The sequence below is a fragment of the Drosophila melanogaster genome, chromosome 2R (assembly GCF_000001215.4).
Source record: "Drosophila melanogaster chromosome 2R".
Classification (NCBI taxonomy): Eukaryota; Metazoa; Arthropoda; class Insecta; order Diptera; family Drosophilidae; genus Drosophila; species Drosophila melanogaster.
Window position 1 is genome coordinate 14,239,926 of NT_033778.4, and position 18,899 is coordinate 14,258,824.

The 18,899-nt window shown below is 47.4% G+C and overlaps 5 protein-coding genes across 6 annotated transcripts; 4 read left to right on the forward strand and 1 right to left on the reverse strand.

Annotated features, from left to right (window-relative positions):
• Positions 1 to 6: 6 nt before the first annotated feature.
• Usp20-33 (Ubiquitin specific protease 20/33) lies at positions 7 to 3,730 on the forward strand. Its single transcript, NM_137099.3, has 5 exons — positions 7 to 188; positions 286 to 652; positions 710 to 1,502; positions 1,562 to 2,952; positions 3,041 to 3,730. The coding sequence occupies exons 1-5, from the start codon at positions 105 to 107 to the stop codon at positions 3,331 to 3,333; spliced, it is 2,928 nt and encodes a 975-aa protein (NP_610943.2). The 5' UTR covers positions 7 to 104; the 3' UTR covers positions 3,334 to 3,730.
• Positions 3,731 to 3,852: 122 nt separating this feature from the next.
• On the forward strand, positions 3,853 to 6,141 carry SmydA-1 (SET and MYND domain containing, arthropod-specific, member 1). The gene is made up of 6 exons (NM_137100.3): positions 3,853 to 4,144; positions 4,203 to 4,654; positions 4,917 to 5,345; positions 5,411 to 5,518; positions 5,575 to 5,759; positions 5,834 to 6,141. Exons 1-6 carry the CDS (start codon positions 4,013 to 4,015, stop codon positions 6,067 to 6,069), a joined length of 1,542 nt encoding a protein of 513 aa, NP_610944.1. The 5' UTR covers positions 3,853 to 4,012; the 3' UTR covers positions 6,070 to 6,141.
• An 899-nt stretch (positions 6,142 to 7,040) lies between these two features.
• Mdr50 (Multi drug resistance 50) lies at positions 7,041 to 12,672 on the forward strand. The gene is made up of 9 exons (NM_079016.3): positions 7,041 to 7,260; positions 8,075 to 8,300; positions 8,370 to 8,653; positions 8,831 to 10,790; positions 10,850 to 11,155; positions 11,220 to 11,359; positions 11,429 to 11,990; positions 12,053 to 12,199; positions 12,262 to 12,672. Exons 1-9 carry the CDS (start codon positions 7,145 to 7,147, stop codon positions 12,460 to 12,462), a joined length of 3,942 nt encoding a protein of 1,313 aa, NP_523740.3. The 5' UTR covers positions 7,041 to 7,144; the 3' UTR covers positions 12,463 to 12,672.
• Hsc70-5 (Heat shock protein 70 cognate 5) lies at positions 12,673 to 16,267 on the reverse strand. Of its 2 annotated transcripts, none has more exons than NM_079017.2 (6): positions 15,909 to 16,267; positions 15,744 to 15,790; positions 14,904 to 15,482; positions 13,628 to 14,732; positions 13,427 to 13,567; positions 12,673 to 13,363 (listed from the first exon to the last, which is right to left on the reverse strand). In NM_079017.2, exons 1-6 carry the CDS (start codon positions 15,996 to 15,998, stop codon positions 13,265 to 13,267), a joined length of 2,061 nt encoding a protein of 686 aa, NP_523741.2. In that variant the 5' UTR covers positions 15,999 to 16,267; the 3' UTR covers positions 12,673 to 13,264. The 2 variants fall into 2 exon arrangements, with proteins under 2 accessions (NP_523741.2, NP_001286414.1); NM_001299485.1 differs by having other exon boundaries at positions 15,909 to 16,136.
• A 300-nt stretch (positions 16,268 to 16,567) lies between these two features.
• CG8531 (uncharacterized protein) lies at positions 16,568 to 18,862 on the forward strand. Its single transcript, NM_137101.4, has 6 exons — positions 16,568 to 16,796; positions 16,862 to 17,438; positions 17,496 to 17,793; positions 17,847 to 17,963; positions 18,021 to 18,444; positions 18,507 to 18,862. Exons 1-6 carry the CDS (start codon positions 16,722 to 16,724, stop codon positions 18,651 to 18,653), a joined length of 1,638 nt encoding a protein of 545 aa, NP_610945.1. The 5' UTR covers positions 16,568 to 16,721; the 3' UTR covers positions 18,654 to 18,862.
• The last annotated feature ends 37 nt before the right edge of the window (positions 18,863 to 18,899 follow it).

Below are 18,899 nucleotides of genomic sequence, written 5' to 3' on the forward strand. Positions count from 1 at the left end.
AACACCATCCGAAATCGCAAACGCCTTTTCTGCGGTCGTTTCCAATCAAAATTCTCAATTAAAATATAAAAAAAAAACAAAATACTGGCAGCTAGGGAACTATAATGAGTTTGAGTTCCAACCCAAATCCGCACAATCCATATGTAGAGCACCGCAACCGCACCATACACAGCAGCCAGGGCCACACGGTAAGGTGTGGGGGAGAATTCCGCTCCAGGCGAACTGTCGCATTTGTAGGCATTGTTTAATGCTCGATTACATGACTTTCGATTTTTTCTCGGTCAGCTGGCGAACGGGTATGCCATGGGTGATCCAAGGAGCAGCCGATGTCACGACAAACTCTTCAGCGGATCGCTAAAATCGCTTGCACGGCGCGAGGACTCGAACGCCAGTGACAGTGAGGGCACAGACACAGCAAAGGGCTCGGGCACGGGACTCGTGGGCCTGCAGAACATTGCGAATACCTGCTATATGAACTCGGCACTACAGGCACTGAGTAATTTGCCGCCGATGACACACTACTTTATCAACTGCAGCGACCTTGTGGAGTACATAGCAGAGCAGAGCGCACGTCGCTGCAAGCCCGGCGGGCTGGCCAAGAGTTATCGTCGCTTGATGCAGGAAATCTGGCAGGATGTCGATGATCCCAAAGGTTCAGCCTTTCACCCTCTCTTAATCGGAAAACCTACTAAAGTTTGAGATTTTACAGAGTTTATTGCCCCGCGTGGTATTCTGTATGGCATTCGCACGGTTCATCCCATGTTTCGGGGCTATCAGCAACACGATACCCAGGAGTTCTTGCGGTGCTTCATGGACCAGCTGCACGAGGAGCTGACAGAGCAGGTCTCAATGCTGCCGCAGACGCAGAATCAGCCGCAATACCAGTCACTTCAGCAGCAGCAGCCCAGCGAAACGGATGACGAAAACGATGATGAGGCAGCGCCTGCGTCCTTGTCACATGCATCCGAAAGCGAATACGACACCTGTGAAAGCAGCATGTCGGAGCGATCGGCAGAGGTGTTGCTAAAGACAGAGTACTTTGTAACGCCCTGTCGGACAAATGGTTCCAACAGTGGGCTGCCAGAAGGCCATTCGGTGCAATTGCAGCAGGCACCGTTGCAGCATCAGCAAAAAAATGCCTCCTCCGCCGAACAGAAACCTATAGAAGCAGCGCGCTCAATAATCAGCGACGTGTTCGATGGCAAGCTTTTGTCCTCGGTGCAGTGCCTGACCTGCGATCGTGTGTCCACACGCGAGGAAACATTCCAGGATCTCTCGCTGCCCATTCCCAATCGTGATTTTCTGAACGTTCTTCATCAAACCCATAGCTTAAGCGTGCAAAGTTTGAATGCCGCTGAAACTTCCGCTAGGACCAACGAAGGCTGGCTGTCCTGGATGTGGAATATGCTGCGCTCCTGGATTTACGGACCCTCGGTGACGCTCTACGACTGCATGGCCAGTTTTTTCAGCGCGGATGAGTTGAAGGGAGACAACATGTACAGGTGAGAAGATCCTTTAGGATATATAGGCGTTTCAATCAATCAGTGTATGTACTTTTCAGCTGCGAGCGCTGCAACAAACTTCGGACGGGAATAAAGTACTCCCGCGTCCTCACCTTGCCAGAGGTTTTGTGTATCCACCTGAAGCGGTTTCGCAACGATCTTTCTTATAGTTCAAAAATCTCCTCGGACGTTTACTTTCCGCTGGAGGGCTTCGACATGCGGCCGTACATTCACAAGGATTGCAAGAGCGAGGTGGCCATTTACAACCTGTCGTCGGTGATTTGCCATCATGGAACAGTGGGTGGTGGCCATTATACTTGCTTCGCACGCAATACGCTCAACGGAAAGTGGTATGAGTTCGATGATCAGTTTGTGACGGAGGTTTCTTCGGAGCTGGTGCAGTCCTGCCAGGCGTATGTTCTCTTTTACCACAAACACAATCCCCAGATGAAGCTAGTCAGGGATGAGGCGATGACTTTGTCGACTTCCCATCCCCTGTGTGATTCGGACATTCAGTTCTATATAACCCGCGAATGGCTCTCAAGATTGGCCACCTTTTCAGAACCAGGACCTATAAACAACCAGGAGATGTTGTGCCCCCATGGTGGGATTTTGCATTCCAAGGCGGACGTAATCAGCCAGATTGCGGTGCCAATCTCTCAGCCGCTATGGGACTATCTCTACCGGACTTTCGGTGGCGGACCAGCAGTGAATATAATATTCGAGTGCGAGATCTGCAAGCGGGCAGCAGAGACCCTTTCCCGTCGTCAACAATATGAACTGAACGAGTTCACAAAATACAATGGGCTGCAGAACGAATTTGATTCGACGGCCATTTATGCAATCGCAATGCCATGGCTGCGCTCATGGCAGCAGTTTTCGCGCGGAAAAACCCACAAGGATCCGGGACCGATTACCAACGAGGGCATCGCTGCTCCCACGGAAAATGGAAGTGCGACTGTGAGCTGCGTGCGTTTGGGCTCGGATTATGCCCAACTGAATGCGCGCTTGTGGCGATTCCTGCATAACATCTATGGTGGTGGTCCGGAAATTATACTTCGACAGGCCCTGTCAGATGAGGACGATGCCGAGGAAATAGAAATCATCGATCAAGATGATGAGTGCGACGATGATGAGGATCAGGATCTGGAAGGGGAAGGAGAAGACGAGGAGATTGCGGCAGCCAGCTATCAGCACAATCATTCCGACACCGAAAGCAATTTGGGTATTCGCAATACCCCGAGTCCAAGTCCCAGTACCAGCCCCAGTCCAAGCCTAACCGGCACGCGTCAGCCGATGGAGACGGAGTCGGACCTGCGACCAAGTAGTTCAAAGTCCAAGCGCAGCAGGTCCAAAATGAAGGTGTCCGCCCTGCGTTTGAATATGCGTAATAGAGGCAAGCGCAATCGCAGTGCGTTCAAGCAGTACGCCGAGATGTTTGGAGCTAAAGGTGGGAATTGGATTGATGATTATTTCCTTAACACAACTCTACCTTTATTGGAATTGCAATGTTAATTTATTTTTTATTTTATTTGTAGGAAACTACAATGCCCACAGCAATGCCGAACCCGTAGTGTCTGAGAAAGATGAGAAGGATAAGGACAACGACCGAACTGTTGCATTTCCGAGCGAATACAGCTTACCCATTTCGATACCATTCCAAAGCGACAATTTCCAGGTGAACGGTGTGCACGAGAAGTCACGTGACAAGGGAAAATTGCGGAATAGTTCAAAAAGCGGCAGCACTGCTGCCACCAAGGAGAACGTCACGCTTCAAAAGTTCGTGACCCTGCGCGAGGCCAATGGGCCGAGTGACGAGACTGATATTTGATCGACGGCGTCTGAGGATCGTGGAGGAGGAGGAGGATCGGGAGATGGAGAAGTTAGTGTCCCTGGCCAGAGTCACAAAACAGCGGCGCCTAAACGCAGGCCAAAATCCAAGTTCAGGCGTAAGCGTAAACGTCAGTAGTTTTATACCTCAGTGTTTTGTTGGGGTGGAGGCTATATAAACTATGTAAAAACTGTATTTATAAATTAATCGTATTGCTATCCCGGCGCCTTACCAGTAATCTGATACCAACTACTGGCCAATGGTGATTTTGTATATAGTATGAGAGTGCTTTAATTGGTGTAACGATAGTGAATAAATCGTAGAAATCTTGGCCAAGCTGCCGCTTCTGTGTGCATCTAGGCCTTCAGTGTGGCCCAGATACAAAAACAAACAGAAGAAAATCAATCAGCGTTTTAATTTCATTACGGTTAGGGTGGCCCGCCTCGCACAGCATTGGTCCACTCAAGAGCGGTGGTCTATAAATAGTTATAAGAGGACCGAGCGTAGAGCACGGCAGCAGATGTGATGTGTGTGCTCTGTTCATCAGCTGGCCCAGTTTATAGGAATTGAGTGTGGCGTGCGGAGGTGGATGCACATCGCGCAACTGAATGAGAGTGCGGACGAGATTCTCGCCGACTGAAAACCATCTCTTTTTGGATTGTACATCTGCCGTGCCACCATGAATCCCTGCCATGTGTGCGAGGAGCCGACGAAGAACAAGTGCTCCAACTGTAACCAGGTCTCCTACTGCAGTGTCCAGCACCAGAAGCAGGACTGGAAAGTGCACAAGCCAAGCTGTCATCCATTCAAGGTACTGCGGTACTGATATCCAAACGAAAGGGCCCAACATAACCTCAACCCTCTTACAGATCGCCCACAATGAGCAGCTGGGCCGGCATCTGGTGGCCACCCGCACCATTAAACCATACGAGATAGTCCTGAAGGAGGCGCCTCTGGTCCGGGGACCAGCACAGATCTCCGCACCCGTTTGCCTGGGCTGTTTGAACGGCATCGAGGCGGAGGATCACATCGAGTGCGAGCAGTGCGGTTGGCCGCTGTGCGGACCGGAGTGCAAGTCCCTGGATGAGCACAAGGCGGAGTGCGGTCTGACCAAGGATCGGGGTCAGAAGGTTAATGTGCAGGAGTTCGGTGGACCACATCCCCTGTACACGTGTTTGAGCACCGTAAGGTGCCTGCTGATTGGCGAAACAAGTACGGAGAAGGCCAGCAAGTTCCAGGACCTGGAGTCACTGGAGTCCACCAGAAGGGGGTCCAACCAATGGAAGGCGGATCTGGTCAGCATCGGGCAGTTTATTCCAAAGTGGGTACACAAACATTTATATATCATAATTGAATGAATCTATATAAACATAAACAATCTTATCTTATCTCTCTCACCGATATAAGTACGTTAGTCTGGTTTTTGTCTGTGGTCATAAGTATTTATGATTGGCGGGCTATCAAAATTATAATCTAATAACATAAAATTATTTCAGCAAGTTAAACAATATTTCATTTTCTGTTCTTTGAGACAGTTACATGCTTACAAGCGTATTTTCTTTAACGAAATATAATACTTTCAGGTTCTTTAAAACACAGAAGTTCACCGAGGAGGAGATTATGAAAGCAGTTGGTGCTCTGCAAATAAATGGACACGAGGTGCCCACCACTGATCCATCTCATGTAGCGGTCTTTTATACCGCCTCCTTTACGGAGAACTCCTGCCTGCCCAATCTGGCCAAGAGCTTCAACAAGAACGGACACTGCATCCTCTGGGCACCGCGCGAGATCAAGAAGAACGCCCACCTGAGCATCTGCTACTCGGACGCCATGTGGGGCACCGCCGATCGCCAGCGCCACCTGATGCAGACAAAGCTGTTCAAGTGTGCCTGCGAGAGATGTGTGGATGTCACCGAGTTGGACACCAACTACAGCGCTATTAAGTGCGAGGATCGCCAGTGCGGCGGATTGATGCTGCCCACCAAGGCGGACGAATGGAACGGCAGTTGGCGGTGAGTCTCCATGTGCCTTCAACCAAGTCGTCGTGAAATGTATGTGATTTCCTAATCTCTTCTAGCTGTCGCGAGTGCCACAAGCAGGTCCAGAAACACTATGTGGAACGCATTTTGGAACGGGCTGGCAAAGACATTCAGAGCATGGAGAAAATCGCTGAAAATGGATTAAAGTAAGTAAGCATAAATATGAGAAAAGGTCTCCTAAATGCAAATCTTTAACTCACAGATACCTCAAGCATTACGAAAAGTGGCTGCCGCCACAGCATTTTCACATGAGTGAGATTAAAATCCTGCTCGTTCAGCTGCTGGCCAAGGATCAGAAGGAGCTAATGGTGATCCCGGATGACAGACTGCTGCTAAAGCTCAATTTCGCTAGGGAACTTGTTGAGTTGTACGAGAAACTGACGCCGTGTAAGTGTTATTAACGATTATTACGTATACGCAGTGTTATCTCAAGTGGGCGGCTTGTTATTTTTACTCGACAGGCGAAGTTCGCACGCTCGGCACGCTTTGCTTCGAACTGCACTCGGCAATTGCCGAACAGACTCGTCGTGTAGCCCTTGAAACGAGCCTGTCGCCCAAGGATCGACTGGAGGAGTCCCTGTTTTATGTGGACAAGTGCGTCAACTATCTGAAATACGAGTCGGACATCTTCATCGAGGGTCACGTGCTTAAGCAGGCCAAGATCAACCGCGATGCCCTTCGCATGGTCATGTCCTAGGCAACCAGATAAAACACGAATGAAATCAGAAAGCTTGCCTGTATTGAAATTGCCAATAAACTGTCATAACTGAATCCCTCGTATTGTAGATAATCGCTGGAAAACCGGCGTGAAATTGGCCAGTCATGTCGTCAGTCACAAGTCCAACGTCATGGGTTGACCGACCAAATCGGCTTCTATATGTACATATGTATATTCCCCACCGTGAATAAGCCGTGTTGGCAATACGGAAGATAAGGATAAGATGCGTGTGACCGAGCCATGGAAGGCATTTTAAATTGGTGTATGCTCAGATATTTTCCCATTAGTGGCCGATATGAAACTGCAAAGTATTATAATTCGTTCAATTAAAACCATAACAATGCATTAGCTCTAACTAACAACGTGTATAAATATATATATAAGATATATATGTATATGATTAATCGCCCACTATTAACAATACCTGATAACGATATATGTACCTTTGATTTATCTAAGGAACGAAATTATGGCGAACTTCACATTGACAATGCAGTTTGATATTTTATTACCCTGCTGCTTTTAATTTCATTTGTCCTTCGCGAGTCATTCAGGTCAATTTACGTCAAATAGATGTTATTATATTATTATTGTTTTGTTTATAAAAATAAATGAAAACATTATTCGAAGTACTGACCTAGGGTTTAGAAAAACCGATGTAGAGCCCCCCCCGTGATTTCAATCAGTCCTTTTAGATTTCGCCGGCACTCAGGTTCTTAGCCAATATACGAGTATTATGGTCGGCTTCATCAGTTATGGTTTCACGTGCAGCCATTAAATTCCACTTGATCACGAATTTCACAAGCAGACTCAAACTCACCGTTAGTCTTAAGTATCGTATACATGTTCAATATGCTGATAAACGAGCATTATCAGTTGATAAGGCTTCACTCTGGCCCGTTGGACATTCAAATATAAACCCCCAACTGCTGCCATATTATAATAGTCGGTTTTAGTCTGCGTTGCCATTGGGTCCTTCTCTTCACTCCAACGTATATTTATATATATATATATATATTGATATTGATATTAGCCCTTGAGTTATATATACACGATGACCGTTAAGAACGGCGATGTCGTCAAGGACGATGTGAATTCGCGATCGCAGTACAAAACGAACATCGTCCTGGGCGCCAAACTAGAGGATTCGGATCGAGATCGAAAGAGCTTGTGAGTTTTGAAAAGAAAGTCGTTAAAGGACATTCAAAGTTTGAAAGCGGGAAATCTGAATTTTGTGCTGTGCCAACGAAAGAAGAAAACTTATTGTGAAATTTTAAGGAAAATGGCTGTAATCTCAATTAATCTTGTTAATACCTATTGTCCTATAAGTAATTAAATCAATCGATACTCAAATGAATAAAAGGAAGAAATTATTTTATTAATTGACATGTTTCCGTCGAGTGCCCAATTCCATTCAAGTTGTTCACCTTTAACAAATTTGCACTTCAACGATGACGCCGCTGAATTTTCATACGCATTATTCAGCTACTAAGTGTATTTTAATTGTGTACCCTATGCGAAGAAGTTATACGAAATATCACATATTTTCAAGGATTTTTAAATTAAAGTTTGATCCTGAAATCAATGCTTTACAAGCTCTACAGATTTATAACCCACATAAACGATTTTATATATGTAGATTGTGTGTGAATTTGAAAGTTAGTAATCGAAATAGTAAAGTGTATTTGGCCTTCGTTATAGTATTCTAACAATTACAACTTTATCGTTCATTGATTGCCAATGAGTTAAACAAAAAAAAAAAAAAAAACTGTAGATAGTAAGTTCGTCGGGCAAAACCGAAGCGTGGTCATTGTGTTATTGGTTGTTGCAAACCACTTCCCACGGGGAATGTTAGGTATAGATAAGCTTGGCGGCGATTGGTGATTGGCAGCACTGTGGGGTTCATGGCAATGGCGTCAATAGAATCATCGAACTGATAACCATCTATGATTGGCGTGCGCGCCACCCTTTATTATTATTGCAGTGAGCCCAACAAGTCGAAAAAGAAGTCCAAGCATGACGAGTCGGATGCCAGCGATGAGGAGGATGGCTCCCAGTACCATGAGGATGTCAAGCAGGTTAGCTACTTCCAGCTCTTTCGGTACGCCACCAAAAAGGATCGAGCGCTCTATGTGATCGGACTACTGTCTGCCGTGGCCACAGGCCTGACCACTCCGGCCAACAGTTTGATATTCGGTAATCTCGCCAATGTAAGTCAAAAATGCTGTTCCAAAATCATAGATCTTTATCTATTTATACATCTATCTTAATATCCAAAGGACATGATTGACTTGGGTGGACTGCTTGAGAGCGGAAAATCATATCGAGCTGACGATGCTATTTCTACTTTGCTTCTGGACAAAGTGCGGCAGTTCTCCCTGCAAAACACCTACATCGGCATCATTATGCTGGTGTGTTCCTATCTCTCGATCACCTGCTTCAACTACGCGGCCCACTCCCAGATCCTCACCATCCGCTCAAAGTTCTTTCGCTCCATTCTGCATCAGGACATGAAGTGGTACGACTTCAACCAGAGTGGCGAAGTAGCCAGCCGAATGAATGAGTAAGTGACTCACACATCTTATCAAATCTTTAGTTAATCACGGAATTTTTGTCATACGTAACCATACACCAAACAAGTCACACGTTTCTTATCAGTTGCTTTCAAAGTTACCATCTTATAAATAGTTAAAAAAAATCAAAGATATGCCAATCGAATTAAATGTGCCGCCTTTTTCAGAGATCTCTCCAAAATGGAGGATGGCTTGGCCGAAAAAGTGGTCATGTTCGTCCATTACCTTGTCGCCTTCGTGGGATCTTTGGTGCTAGCCTTTGTCAAGGGCTGGCAGCTATCCCTGGTGTGCTTGACCAGTTTGCCACTAACATTCATCGCCATGGGCCTGGTGGCCGTGGCCACGTCCCGCCTGGCGAAAAAGGAGGTGACCATGTATGCTGGTGCTGCCGTGGTGGCTGAAGGCGCTCTCTCCGGAATTCGAACGGTAAAGGCTTTTGAGGGCGAGGCGAAGGAGGTGGCTGCGTACAAGGAGCGTGTGGTTGCTGCCAAGATCTTGAATATCAAGAGAAATATGTTCTCCGGAATCGGATTCGGTCTGCTTTGGTTCTTCATCTACGCATCCTATGCTCTGGCCTTCTGGTATGGAGTGGGTCTGGTAATCAAGGGATACCACGAACCCGCGTATGAGAACTACGATGCTGGCACCATGATCACCGTATTCTTTTCCGTGATGATGGGTTCCATGAATATTGGAATGGCGGCTCCCTATATCGAGGCATTTGGCATCGCGAAGGGCGCCTGCGCCAAGGTTTTCCACATTATCGAGCAGATTCCGGAAATTAATCCCATTGATGGGGAGGGTAAAAAGTTAAATGAGCCCCTTACCACCATTGAGTTTAAGGAAGTGGAGTTCCAGTATCCCACGCGACCGGAGGTTTCTATTCTGAACAAACTGAACCTGAAAATCCATCGTGGCCAGACGGTGGCTCTTGTTGGTCCATCCGGCTGTGGCAAATCAACCTGCATCCAACTGGTCCAGCGATTCTATGACCCCCAGGCTGGTAATCTTTTGTTCAATGGCACCAATCTTAAGGACCTCGACATCAACTGGCTACGCTCTAGGATTGGAGTGGTGGGTCAGGAACCAATCCTCTTCGCCACTTCCATATACGAGAATATCAGGTACGGTCGAGAGGACGCCACTCGCGAGGAGATCGAGGCAGCAGCTGCCGCAGCCAATGCAGCCATCTTTATTAAGAAGCTACCCAAAGGATATGATACTTTGGTGGGAGAGCGAGGAGCTCAGTTGTCCGGAGGGCAGAAGCAGAGGATAGCCATTGCTCGCGCATTGATTCGTGATCCCGAAATCTTGCTGTTGGATGAAGCCACATCTGCATTGGATACCGCCAGTGAGGCTAAAGTACAAGCTGCCCTGGAGAAAGTCAGCGCTGGAAGGACGACCATCATCGTGGCCCACCGTTTGTCCACCGTTCGTCGGGCAGACAGGATTGTGGTGATCAACAAGGGTGAGGTGGTGGAGAGTGGAACGCATCAAGAGTTGATGGAGTTGAAGGATCACTACTTTAATCTTGTAACCACTCAACTGGGTGAGGATGATGGCTCGGTCCTTAGTCCCACTGGTGATATCTACAAGAACTTTGACATCAAGGATGAAGATGAGGAAGAGATCAAAGTACTTAGCGAGGACGAGGACGAAGATGTGATGGTCACTGACGAGAAAAATAAGAAAAAGAAAAAGAAGAAGGTCAAGGACCCCAACGAGGTGAAACCCATGTTGGAGGTGATGAAAATGAACAAACCGGAATGGCTTCAGATCGCAGTGGGTTGCATCTCCTCCGTGATCATGGGCTGCGCCATGCCCATCTTTGCCGTGCTCTTTGGTAGCATCCTTCAGATTCTTTCGGTTAAGGATAATGATCAATACGTTCGCGAAAACTCCAACCAGTACAGCTTGTACTTCTTGATTGCCGGTATCGTAGTGGGCATTGCCACGTTCCTACAGATATACTTCTTTGGTATCGCCGGTGAGAGACTGACGGAACGCCTTCGAGGACTCATGTTCGAGGCCATGCTGCGCCAGGAGGTGGCCTGGTTCGATGACAAGGCGAACGGTACCGGAAGCCTTTGTGCCCGACTCTCCGGAGATGCTGCTGCAGTTCAGGGTGTAAGTGTAAATTGGATTTCACATTTGTAGCTTACCTAATGATTTCAATGTTTCCTCAGGCCACTGGTCAACGAATTGGAACGATCGTTCAATCGATCTCCACTCTGGCATTGGGCATTGCCTTGTCCATGTATTACGAGTGGAGTCTGGGATTGGTGGCCCTTGCCTTTACGCCCTTCATCCTGATCGCCTTCTACATGCAGCGTACTCTAATGGCAAAAGAGAACATGGGCTCCGCCAAGACCATGGAGAACTGCACCAAGCTGGCCGTCGAAGTGGTTTCCAATATTCGTACTGTAGCTTCTCTGGGTCGTGAGGAAATGTTCCACCAGAACTACATTGGCATGCTGATTCCAGCTGTTGAGGTAGGCTCTATATAGTACTTTTTTTTTTAAATTTGTTAATTCATTTCCAATATTATCTCTATAGATTTCCAAGAGAAATACCCACTTCCGAGGATTGGTCTACGGTCTCGCCCGTTCCCTGATGTTCTTTGCCTATGCTGCTTGCATGTATTATGGAACATGGTGTGTGATTCACCGCGGAATTTTGTTTGGAGATGTATTCAAGTAAGTGACGAAATAGCACACTTAACTTGAAAGATTTCCTAACACCTCATCTCTCCCCATTTATTTTAGAGTATCCCAAGCCCTGATCATGGGTACGGCTTCCATTGCCAATGCATTGGCCTTTGCTCCCAATATGCAGAAGGGAGTTTCGGCAGCCAAGACCATCTTTACGTTCCTCCGCCGCCAGCCGTCGATTGTGGACCGACCGGGAGTGTCTCGTGATCCTTGGCATAGCGAGGGATATGTTCGCTTCGACAAGGTGAAGTTCAGCTATCCCACACGCAGTGAGATTCAGGTACTCAAGGGTCTGGAGCTTGCTGTGAGCAAGGGTCAGAAGATCGCCCTAGTGGGTCCATCGGGCTGTGGCAAGTCCACGTGCATCCAGCTGATACAGCGATTCTACGATGTAGATGAGGGAGCTACCCTTATAGATGAGTGTGATGTGCGCAATGTTTCTATGACCAATCTGCGCAACCAGTTGGGTATCGTGTCGCAGGAGCCCATTCTTTTCGATCGCACAATCCGAGAGAATATTTCCTACGGTGACAATGCCAGGAATGTGACTGATCAGGAGATCATCTCGGCGTGCAAAAAGTCCAATATCCACGAATTCATCGCTAACCTGCCCTTGGTAAGAGCCCCTATCTTGACTTTTTGCTCGAATTTCTAGTAATATAGTACCTTATCCCATAGGGTTATGATACGAGAATGGGCGAGAAGGGTGCTCAGTTGTCCGGAGGTCAGAAGCAGCGCATAGCTATTGCACGAGCCCTCATCCGGAATCCGAAAATCATGCTGCTTGACGAGGCCACTTCTGCCTTGGACGCTGAAAGTGAAAAGGTTGGAGTACAGATCCATGTTCTATAAAGGACTTCCGTATTCATTTCTCTATTCTCCTTCAGGTTGTCCAAGATGCACTCGATGCCGCCTCTGAAGGACGTACCACGATCAGTATAGCCCACCGACTTTCCACCGTTGTCCACTCCGACGTAATATTCGTCTTCGAGAACGGATTAGTGTGTGAAGCTGGAGACCACAAGCAACTGCTTGCGAATCGGGGTCTCTACTACACGCTGTACAAACTTCAGAGCGGAGCCATGTAGAAGAAAAATCTTAATAGGTTTAGCAAATCCAACTAGCTTAGTGAATTGCGAACAACATCATCAATTATATGTACAAAAACTCCATAGTTAAGTTAACATAAGATTATTTATCCCTGCTTATTTTTTAATATCTAGAGGAATTTAAACATGAGTTTTAATCAGAAATTCAAGTCAGTAGTAGTCTAGAGAAATAAAGATATTTTTGTATGTAAATGTTTGTTTTGTTTTATTTTAAGTTTACATCGATTTGTTTAAATTTAATTGCATATTACCCAGTCAATTTGGTTGTCCACTGGAAACCAACATACAATTTATCTTAAATTTAAACCTCCAAATGAGCATCTGCTTATTTGTCCGCGTCTAGAACGCCGTGGCCGCCATTCGAATTCAATTTTTGTGCTGTGCTCGTTTTTGTACAACTACAGCTAGTTTAGATGATACGTAAAAATAATCAAAATCTTACAGGAACACAACACAACGGTGACCACGTGTTTTAAGTAAGGGAGAAAGAAAATCGATTGATTGCATAATAAACAATAAAAACTTTATGCAGTCGATCATTGACGCTCCCTGGCGGCTTGGTCTTCGTCTGTTTACTTGGAAGTCTCATCGTCTGATTTGACCTAATCGCATCGGATAGTTTACTTCACATTTTGGGTAAATGCTTGTGGCTTTGCGTGATTCATGATTCAATAAAGGAATATGAAGTGTTTGTGTTTAACGTAGAACTTAATCGAAATCCAGAAGCGGTTATTATTAAATAGGGAAACAACAACAACTATGACTATTATGGTTGCCTAATTTAGTTCTTCTCTTCCTTCTTGGCTTCGCCGGAAGTGTCGCTCGAACTGCTGCTGTCGGAGGAGCCGGCTCCTGCGTTGCTCTCGCGCTCAGCGGACATCTGAAAAGGATTAAATATGCAATTGGTACATTGCATAGTAAAAGGAGACAATCCAATACACACCTTCTTGTAGGCCAGCTCGAACAGCTTCAGAGAGGACTGCTGCAGGGAGGAAGTGGCTTTCCTGACCTCCTCAAGGTCGGCAGTCTCCTTGTTAGCCAGCAGCGTGCGCAGATCGGCAATTTCCTTCTTTAGCTTCTCGCACTGCAATAAAATGGGAACATAAGTACGTTCTTAAGATAAGAGTCTTCTTTATGTGCTTACCTCCTCAGCGGGCAGCTGGCTCTTGAACTCCTCCATCTTGGTCTCAGTATCGTGGACTATGCTCTCGCCCTGGTTGACGATCTCGATAAGCTCACGCTTTTGCTTGTCAGCCGTTGCGTATTCCTCGGCCTTTTTGATCATGTTCTCGATTTCGTCCTTGCTCAGACCACCGCTGGACTGAATAACGATCTGCTGTTCCTTGCCAGTGCCCTTGTCCTTTGCAGACACGTGCACAATACCGTTTGCATCAATATCGAAAACAACCTCGATCTGGGGCACGCCACGAGGTGCAGGGGGAATTCCGACCAGTGTAAAGGAGCCGAGAAGCTTATTGTCGTTAGCCATCTCACGCTCGCCCTGGTGCACCTTGATCTCCACCTGGGTCTGACCATCGCTGGCCGTCGAGAAGACTTGCGACTTCTTGGTGGGAATAGTGGTGTTGCGGGAGATCAAGCGGGTGAAAACTCCACCCAGGGTCTCAATACCCAGCGAGAGGGGAGTAACGTCGAGCAGAAGCACATCGGTGACATCTCCGGCCAACACACCACCCTGAACAGCGGCACCAACGGCCACAGCCTCATCGGGATTCACAGAACGCGACGGCTGGCGTCCAAACAGTTCCTGCACGGTGGACTGCACCTTGGGCATACGGGTCATACCGCCAACCAGCAGCACCTCGCCGATCTCGGACTTGGAAACCTCGGCATCGGACAGAGCCTTCTGGCAGGGCTGGATAGTACGCTTGATCAGATCACCCACTAGGCTTTCCAGCTTGGAGCGTGTCAGCTTCAGGTTCATGTGCTGGGGACCGGCGGCATCCATGGTCAGATAAGGCAGATTGATGTCAGTCTGTTGGGAGGAGGACAGCTCGCACTTGGCCTTCTCGGCCGCCTCCTTCAGTCGCTGCATGGCAATGTTGTCCTTGCGGATATCAATTCCACTATCCTTCTTGAATTCGGCCACCAGGAAGTTGACGATATGGTTGTCAAAGTCCTCACCACCGAGGAGGGTATCACCATTGGTGGACTTGACTTCGAACACTCCCTTCTGGATCTCCAAAATCGAAATATCGAAGGTGCCGCCACCCAAATCGTAAACGGCAATGCTGAAAGGTAAGCATTTTTTAATATAGTTTAAAATATTTCAATTATTCATTAGAAAACTCCTTTCCTAGTAATTTGAAAGTAAAACACTTTTAATCGTTCTAATAAAAGATAAGGAGCCACACAGTAGGAACCCATAAAGAAGACACAACGAACATCGTTCACACACTTACATTTTGTCCTCCGTTTTGTCCATTCCATAGGCCAACGCGGCAGCAGTGGGCTCGTTGATCACGCGCAGCACATTAAGACCAGCGATTTGACCAGCATCCTTGGTGGCCTGGCGTTGGGAGTCGTTGAAGTAGGCGGGCACGGTGACCACGGCGTTCTTCACGGGAGTGTTCAGGTATGCCTCAGCGGTTTCCTTCATCTTCATCAGGATGAAAGCACCGATTTGGGATGGAGAGTACACCTTGCCGTCGGTGGAAGAGACCCAGGCATCGCCATTTGAAGCCTTGACCACCTTGTAGGACAGGTTAGTGATGTCTTTCTTAACCTCGGGATCATCAAAACGTCTGCCAATCAGTCGCTTGGTGGCATAGAAGGTGTTGGCCGAGTTTGTCACTGCCTGGCGCTTGGCGGGCATGCCGACCAGCCGCTCACCGTCCTTGGTAAAGGCGACGTGGGAGGGTGTGGTCCGGGCTCCCTCGGCGTTTTCAATCACCTTGGCCTGCTTGCCCTCCATGACGGCCAGGCAGGAGTTGGTTGTTCCCAGATCGATTCCAATAACAGCACCTTTGACCTCACCGGACCTGGAAAGGGGGAGGGGGTGGGAGGTTTGTTTTACATATGGATAGAGTAGACTGATAAGGCCGCCGGCAACAAGTCCAGATAAGCACCACGTTTCTGGCCACAGATATTTGCAATTATCAAGGCATTTTCTTTTAAATATCGTACATTATGATGCAACATGAGGTAGCTTTTGGAAATCTATCTTATGTTTGTCTAGTGCTTACATAATTGTGTTCCGGTAATAAGAGAAATTTGCGAAATTATAACTCGATTTCACTTACTTGTAACGCAGCTGGGACGATATTCCATTGCTAGCACCTGGCAGATTCTGTAAAGACAAAAAGGGGCTCCGCTGTAGAATCTTCCCGCAAAACATGAGACCGCATCATCGGCATGCCGCACTTTATATAATAGTCGTTGGGTCGGGGCGGGGGGATGGTACTTACGCGGAACATGCTAGAAGCTCCGGACATATGGGAGGGTACCACGCCGGCCTGGCGGGCGAGACGGGGCAGAAACTTGGGTACGCGCAGCATTTTGGCTTTTTACTTCTGCAATTTCACACGAACAATTGTCAAATTAAAAGCAAAAATTTCGTCAGAACGGCGGAGCACGTTTCTTCCCGTGAGAGGACTGTAAGGTAAGTGGTGGACTCGGGCTTGTCTCTGTGCGACGGGCAATGCGATAGTTTCCCGCAACTCGCGTGCCAGAGTTGTCAACGGTGTGAAAGTGTTTCTTCAACGAATTGTGGTGTATAAAACTTTAAATATTTCAATGGCCCTTCAGCACAAGGTGGTTTGAAAACATAGTAAATGAAAGCAAACTAGATGTAAAGTGAAAAGAAACAGCAAAATTTTATATTCAAAGATTAGTTCGGATAAAATATTGTTTACTTTCTTAATTTTAATAAGATATTTATTTCATTAAAGTTATAAACTAAACAAGTGGCATCTAAATAAATAGCAATTGCAACACATTTAACATTTGTGATTTCCGATTAACCTACATATTTTTTACCACTGGTGTCGCTGTTGTAGTGAGACCGTACATCCGCAGTATGACCGTATCTCAAAACAAAACCCAGTTGGAGCAAACCATCGTCAACTATCGGAACATTCAACACATGTATAGTCATTGCGTAAAAGTACCCAAAAATTTCGAAATCCAAAATTAACATAGAACGCCGGTGAGGTCCGTGCGCTGACTCGTCCCCGCCCCTTTTCGAAGCCGAGCAGGAACCGCGGGACTAGATCACCGACATGGCATCGGATCACGATGAGTCCGATGCAGAGCTGGACGAGAACTACTATACGTTTCTGAATTTGCCCCGCGATGTACGTGCAGCGTCACCGGCCGGTACGCTCTACCACCGATCTAATCCTTTTGACTCGATTCACAGGCCACTGCGGAGCAGATCAACACGGCGTACCGGAAACAGAGCCGCATGTTCCACCCGGACAAGCACCTGGATCCGGATAGCAAGAAAATGGCTGAGATCATGTTCAACCGCACGAAGCGTGCCTACGAGGTCCTCTCTGATCCCCAACAGCGGGCCATCTACGACTCGGTTGGCGAGAAGGGACTACGGACCGAAGGCTGGGAGATTCTGCACCGAACAAAGACTCCGGATGAGATTCGGGAGGAGTACGAGCGGCTGGCGCAGGCGGCCGCTGAAAGACGTCTACAGCAGCGGACCAATCCTCGTGGTAACATTACCATCAACGTGAATGCCACGGAGATCTTCGCACCGTACGACGACTCTGAAATGCCGCACGTAGAGATCGGCTCCATGAGCATTGCCCAGTCCATCGAGGCTCCGATCACGCGGAAAGATATGATCATCATGAGCGGCAACCTGTACTCATCCAATGGCAATGGTAGCGGTGGCTTCGTGATCGCCGGCCGACGGCTGCTCAACAAGGGCTGGATAGAGCTATGTGCCGGAGCGGGCAACGGATTCCTTCTGGGTCTTAAGGGTAAGTGTTTACCCCAATACCTGATATCTACGATTTGCATACAGACTTCTTGTTTAGGTGGCCGCACTCTTAGCCAAAAGCTGACGTTGAATGGAGGCACCAATCTGAACTTTCGTGACCAAGGTGTCATACCCGCCCTGTTCTCCACGCTGGCCGTGCAGCTAGACAAGCACACGATGGGTAGTCTAACACTAAACGCTGGTTCGCAATCCTCCATGTCCACACAGATCGATCACTCCAAGGAGACTTACTCGCTGAGTTCGTCGCTGGTGATTGGAACACCACATGTTTACTTCGGTCTTTCCTACACCCGCAAAATGATGGAGAACGAGCTCAAGCTAAAACTGGCGGCAAAGTAGGAGGATTGCATATTTTTCAAATCTGATTTATTAATTTCCCTCGTTGCAGAGTTGGAACCTTTGGCTTTATGGGAGAGTATGGAGTGGAGAAAAAGGTTTCCAAGTACAGTTCTGTGACAGCGACGGTATCGATTGGCGTGCCTTCTGGAGTCATACTTAAATTTAAGTGAGTGAATTTGTACAGCTGGAAAGCTCCGAAATTTACCGTCATCCTTTTTCACAGAATACTTCGTTCAAATCAATCGTATGTGTTCCCCATCCATCTAAGCGATGAAATAGTACCAGCTGCAGTTTTCTACGCCTCGGTGACTCCAGTCATTGCGTGGTTCTTCATCAAAAGGACTGTGATGGACCCAATGGAGGCGGAGCGAAAGAACATCGAGGTGGAAAGGACGAAGCGTCAGAATGAGCAGAGACTGTCCGCCAAGAGGCACGAGGCGAGTGCTGCCGTTCATCTAATGCAGGCCACGTACAATAGGATCATGACGGAGGAGCTGGCGAGGAATGGGCTGATTGTCACACGAGCTGTCTACGGCTGTACCTTGGCGGGCGGCAGACAGTTCAAGCCAGAGCAATCGCTCGACGTCACCGTAGCCATTCAATGCATGGTCAAGAACGGGACCCTGCAGCTGCATGATTCATCAAAGGTGAGACACTTTCACTGATTGTGTTCTGGGTTGATATAATACCATTCCTTACGTCTTTGTAGAGCGACCTGCCCGGCTTCTATGATCCGGGCATCGGCGAAGACAAGATTCTGCGGATAGAGTACACCTATCAAAACCAGTTCGAAGTGATTCACATCAAGGACAACGAGGCGCTGCGACTGCCGCTGCGACAACCGCTGTCAGGATAGTGGGGCCTTACTGCTCTGCACGACAATTAGTTTAAATCTTCAGTTGTGTTTGTAACTTGTTTATATTCTTGATAGAAAAGACCCATTCCCAGGACTTGGGGGCAAATGTCAGATCGTATATTTCCCCAGTTTACAATACCACTCTGTAACTCGCTATTTTTGGGATACTTACGAGATCCGAACAGCGCAATAAATCACAAAACCAAGAGAACTTCGGACTTTAGAATAACAAATTAATTTGCCTTA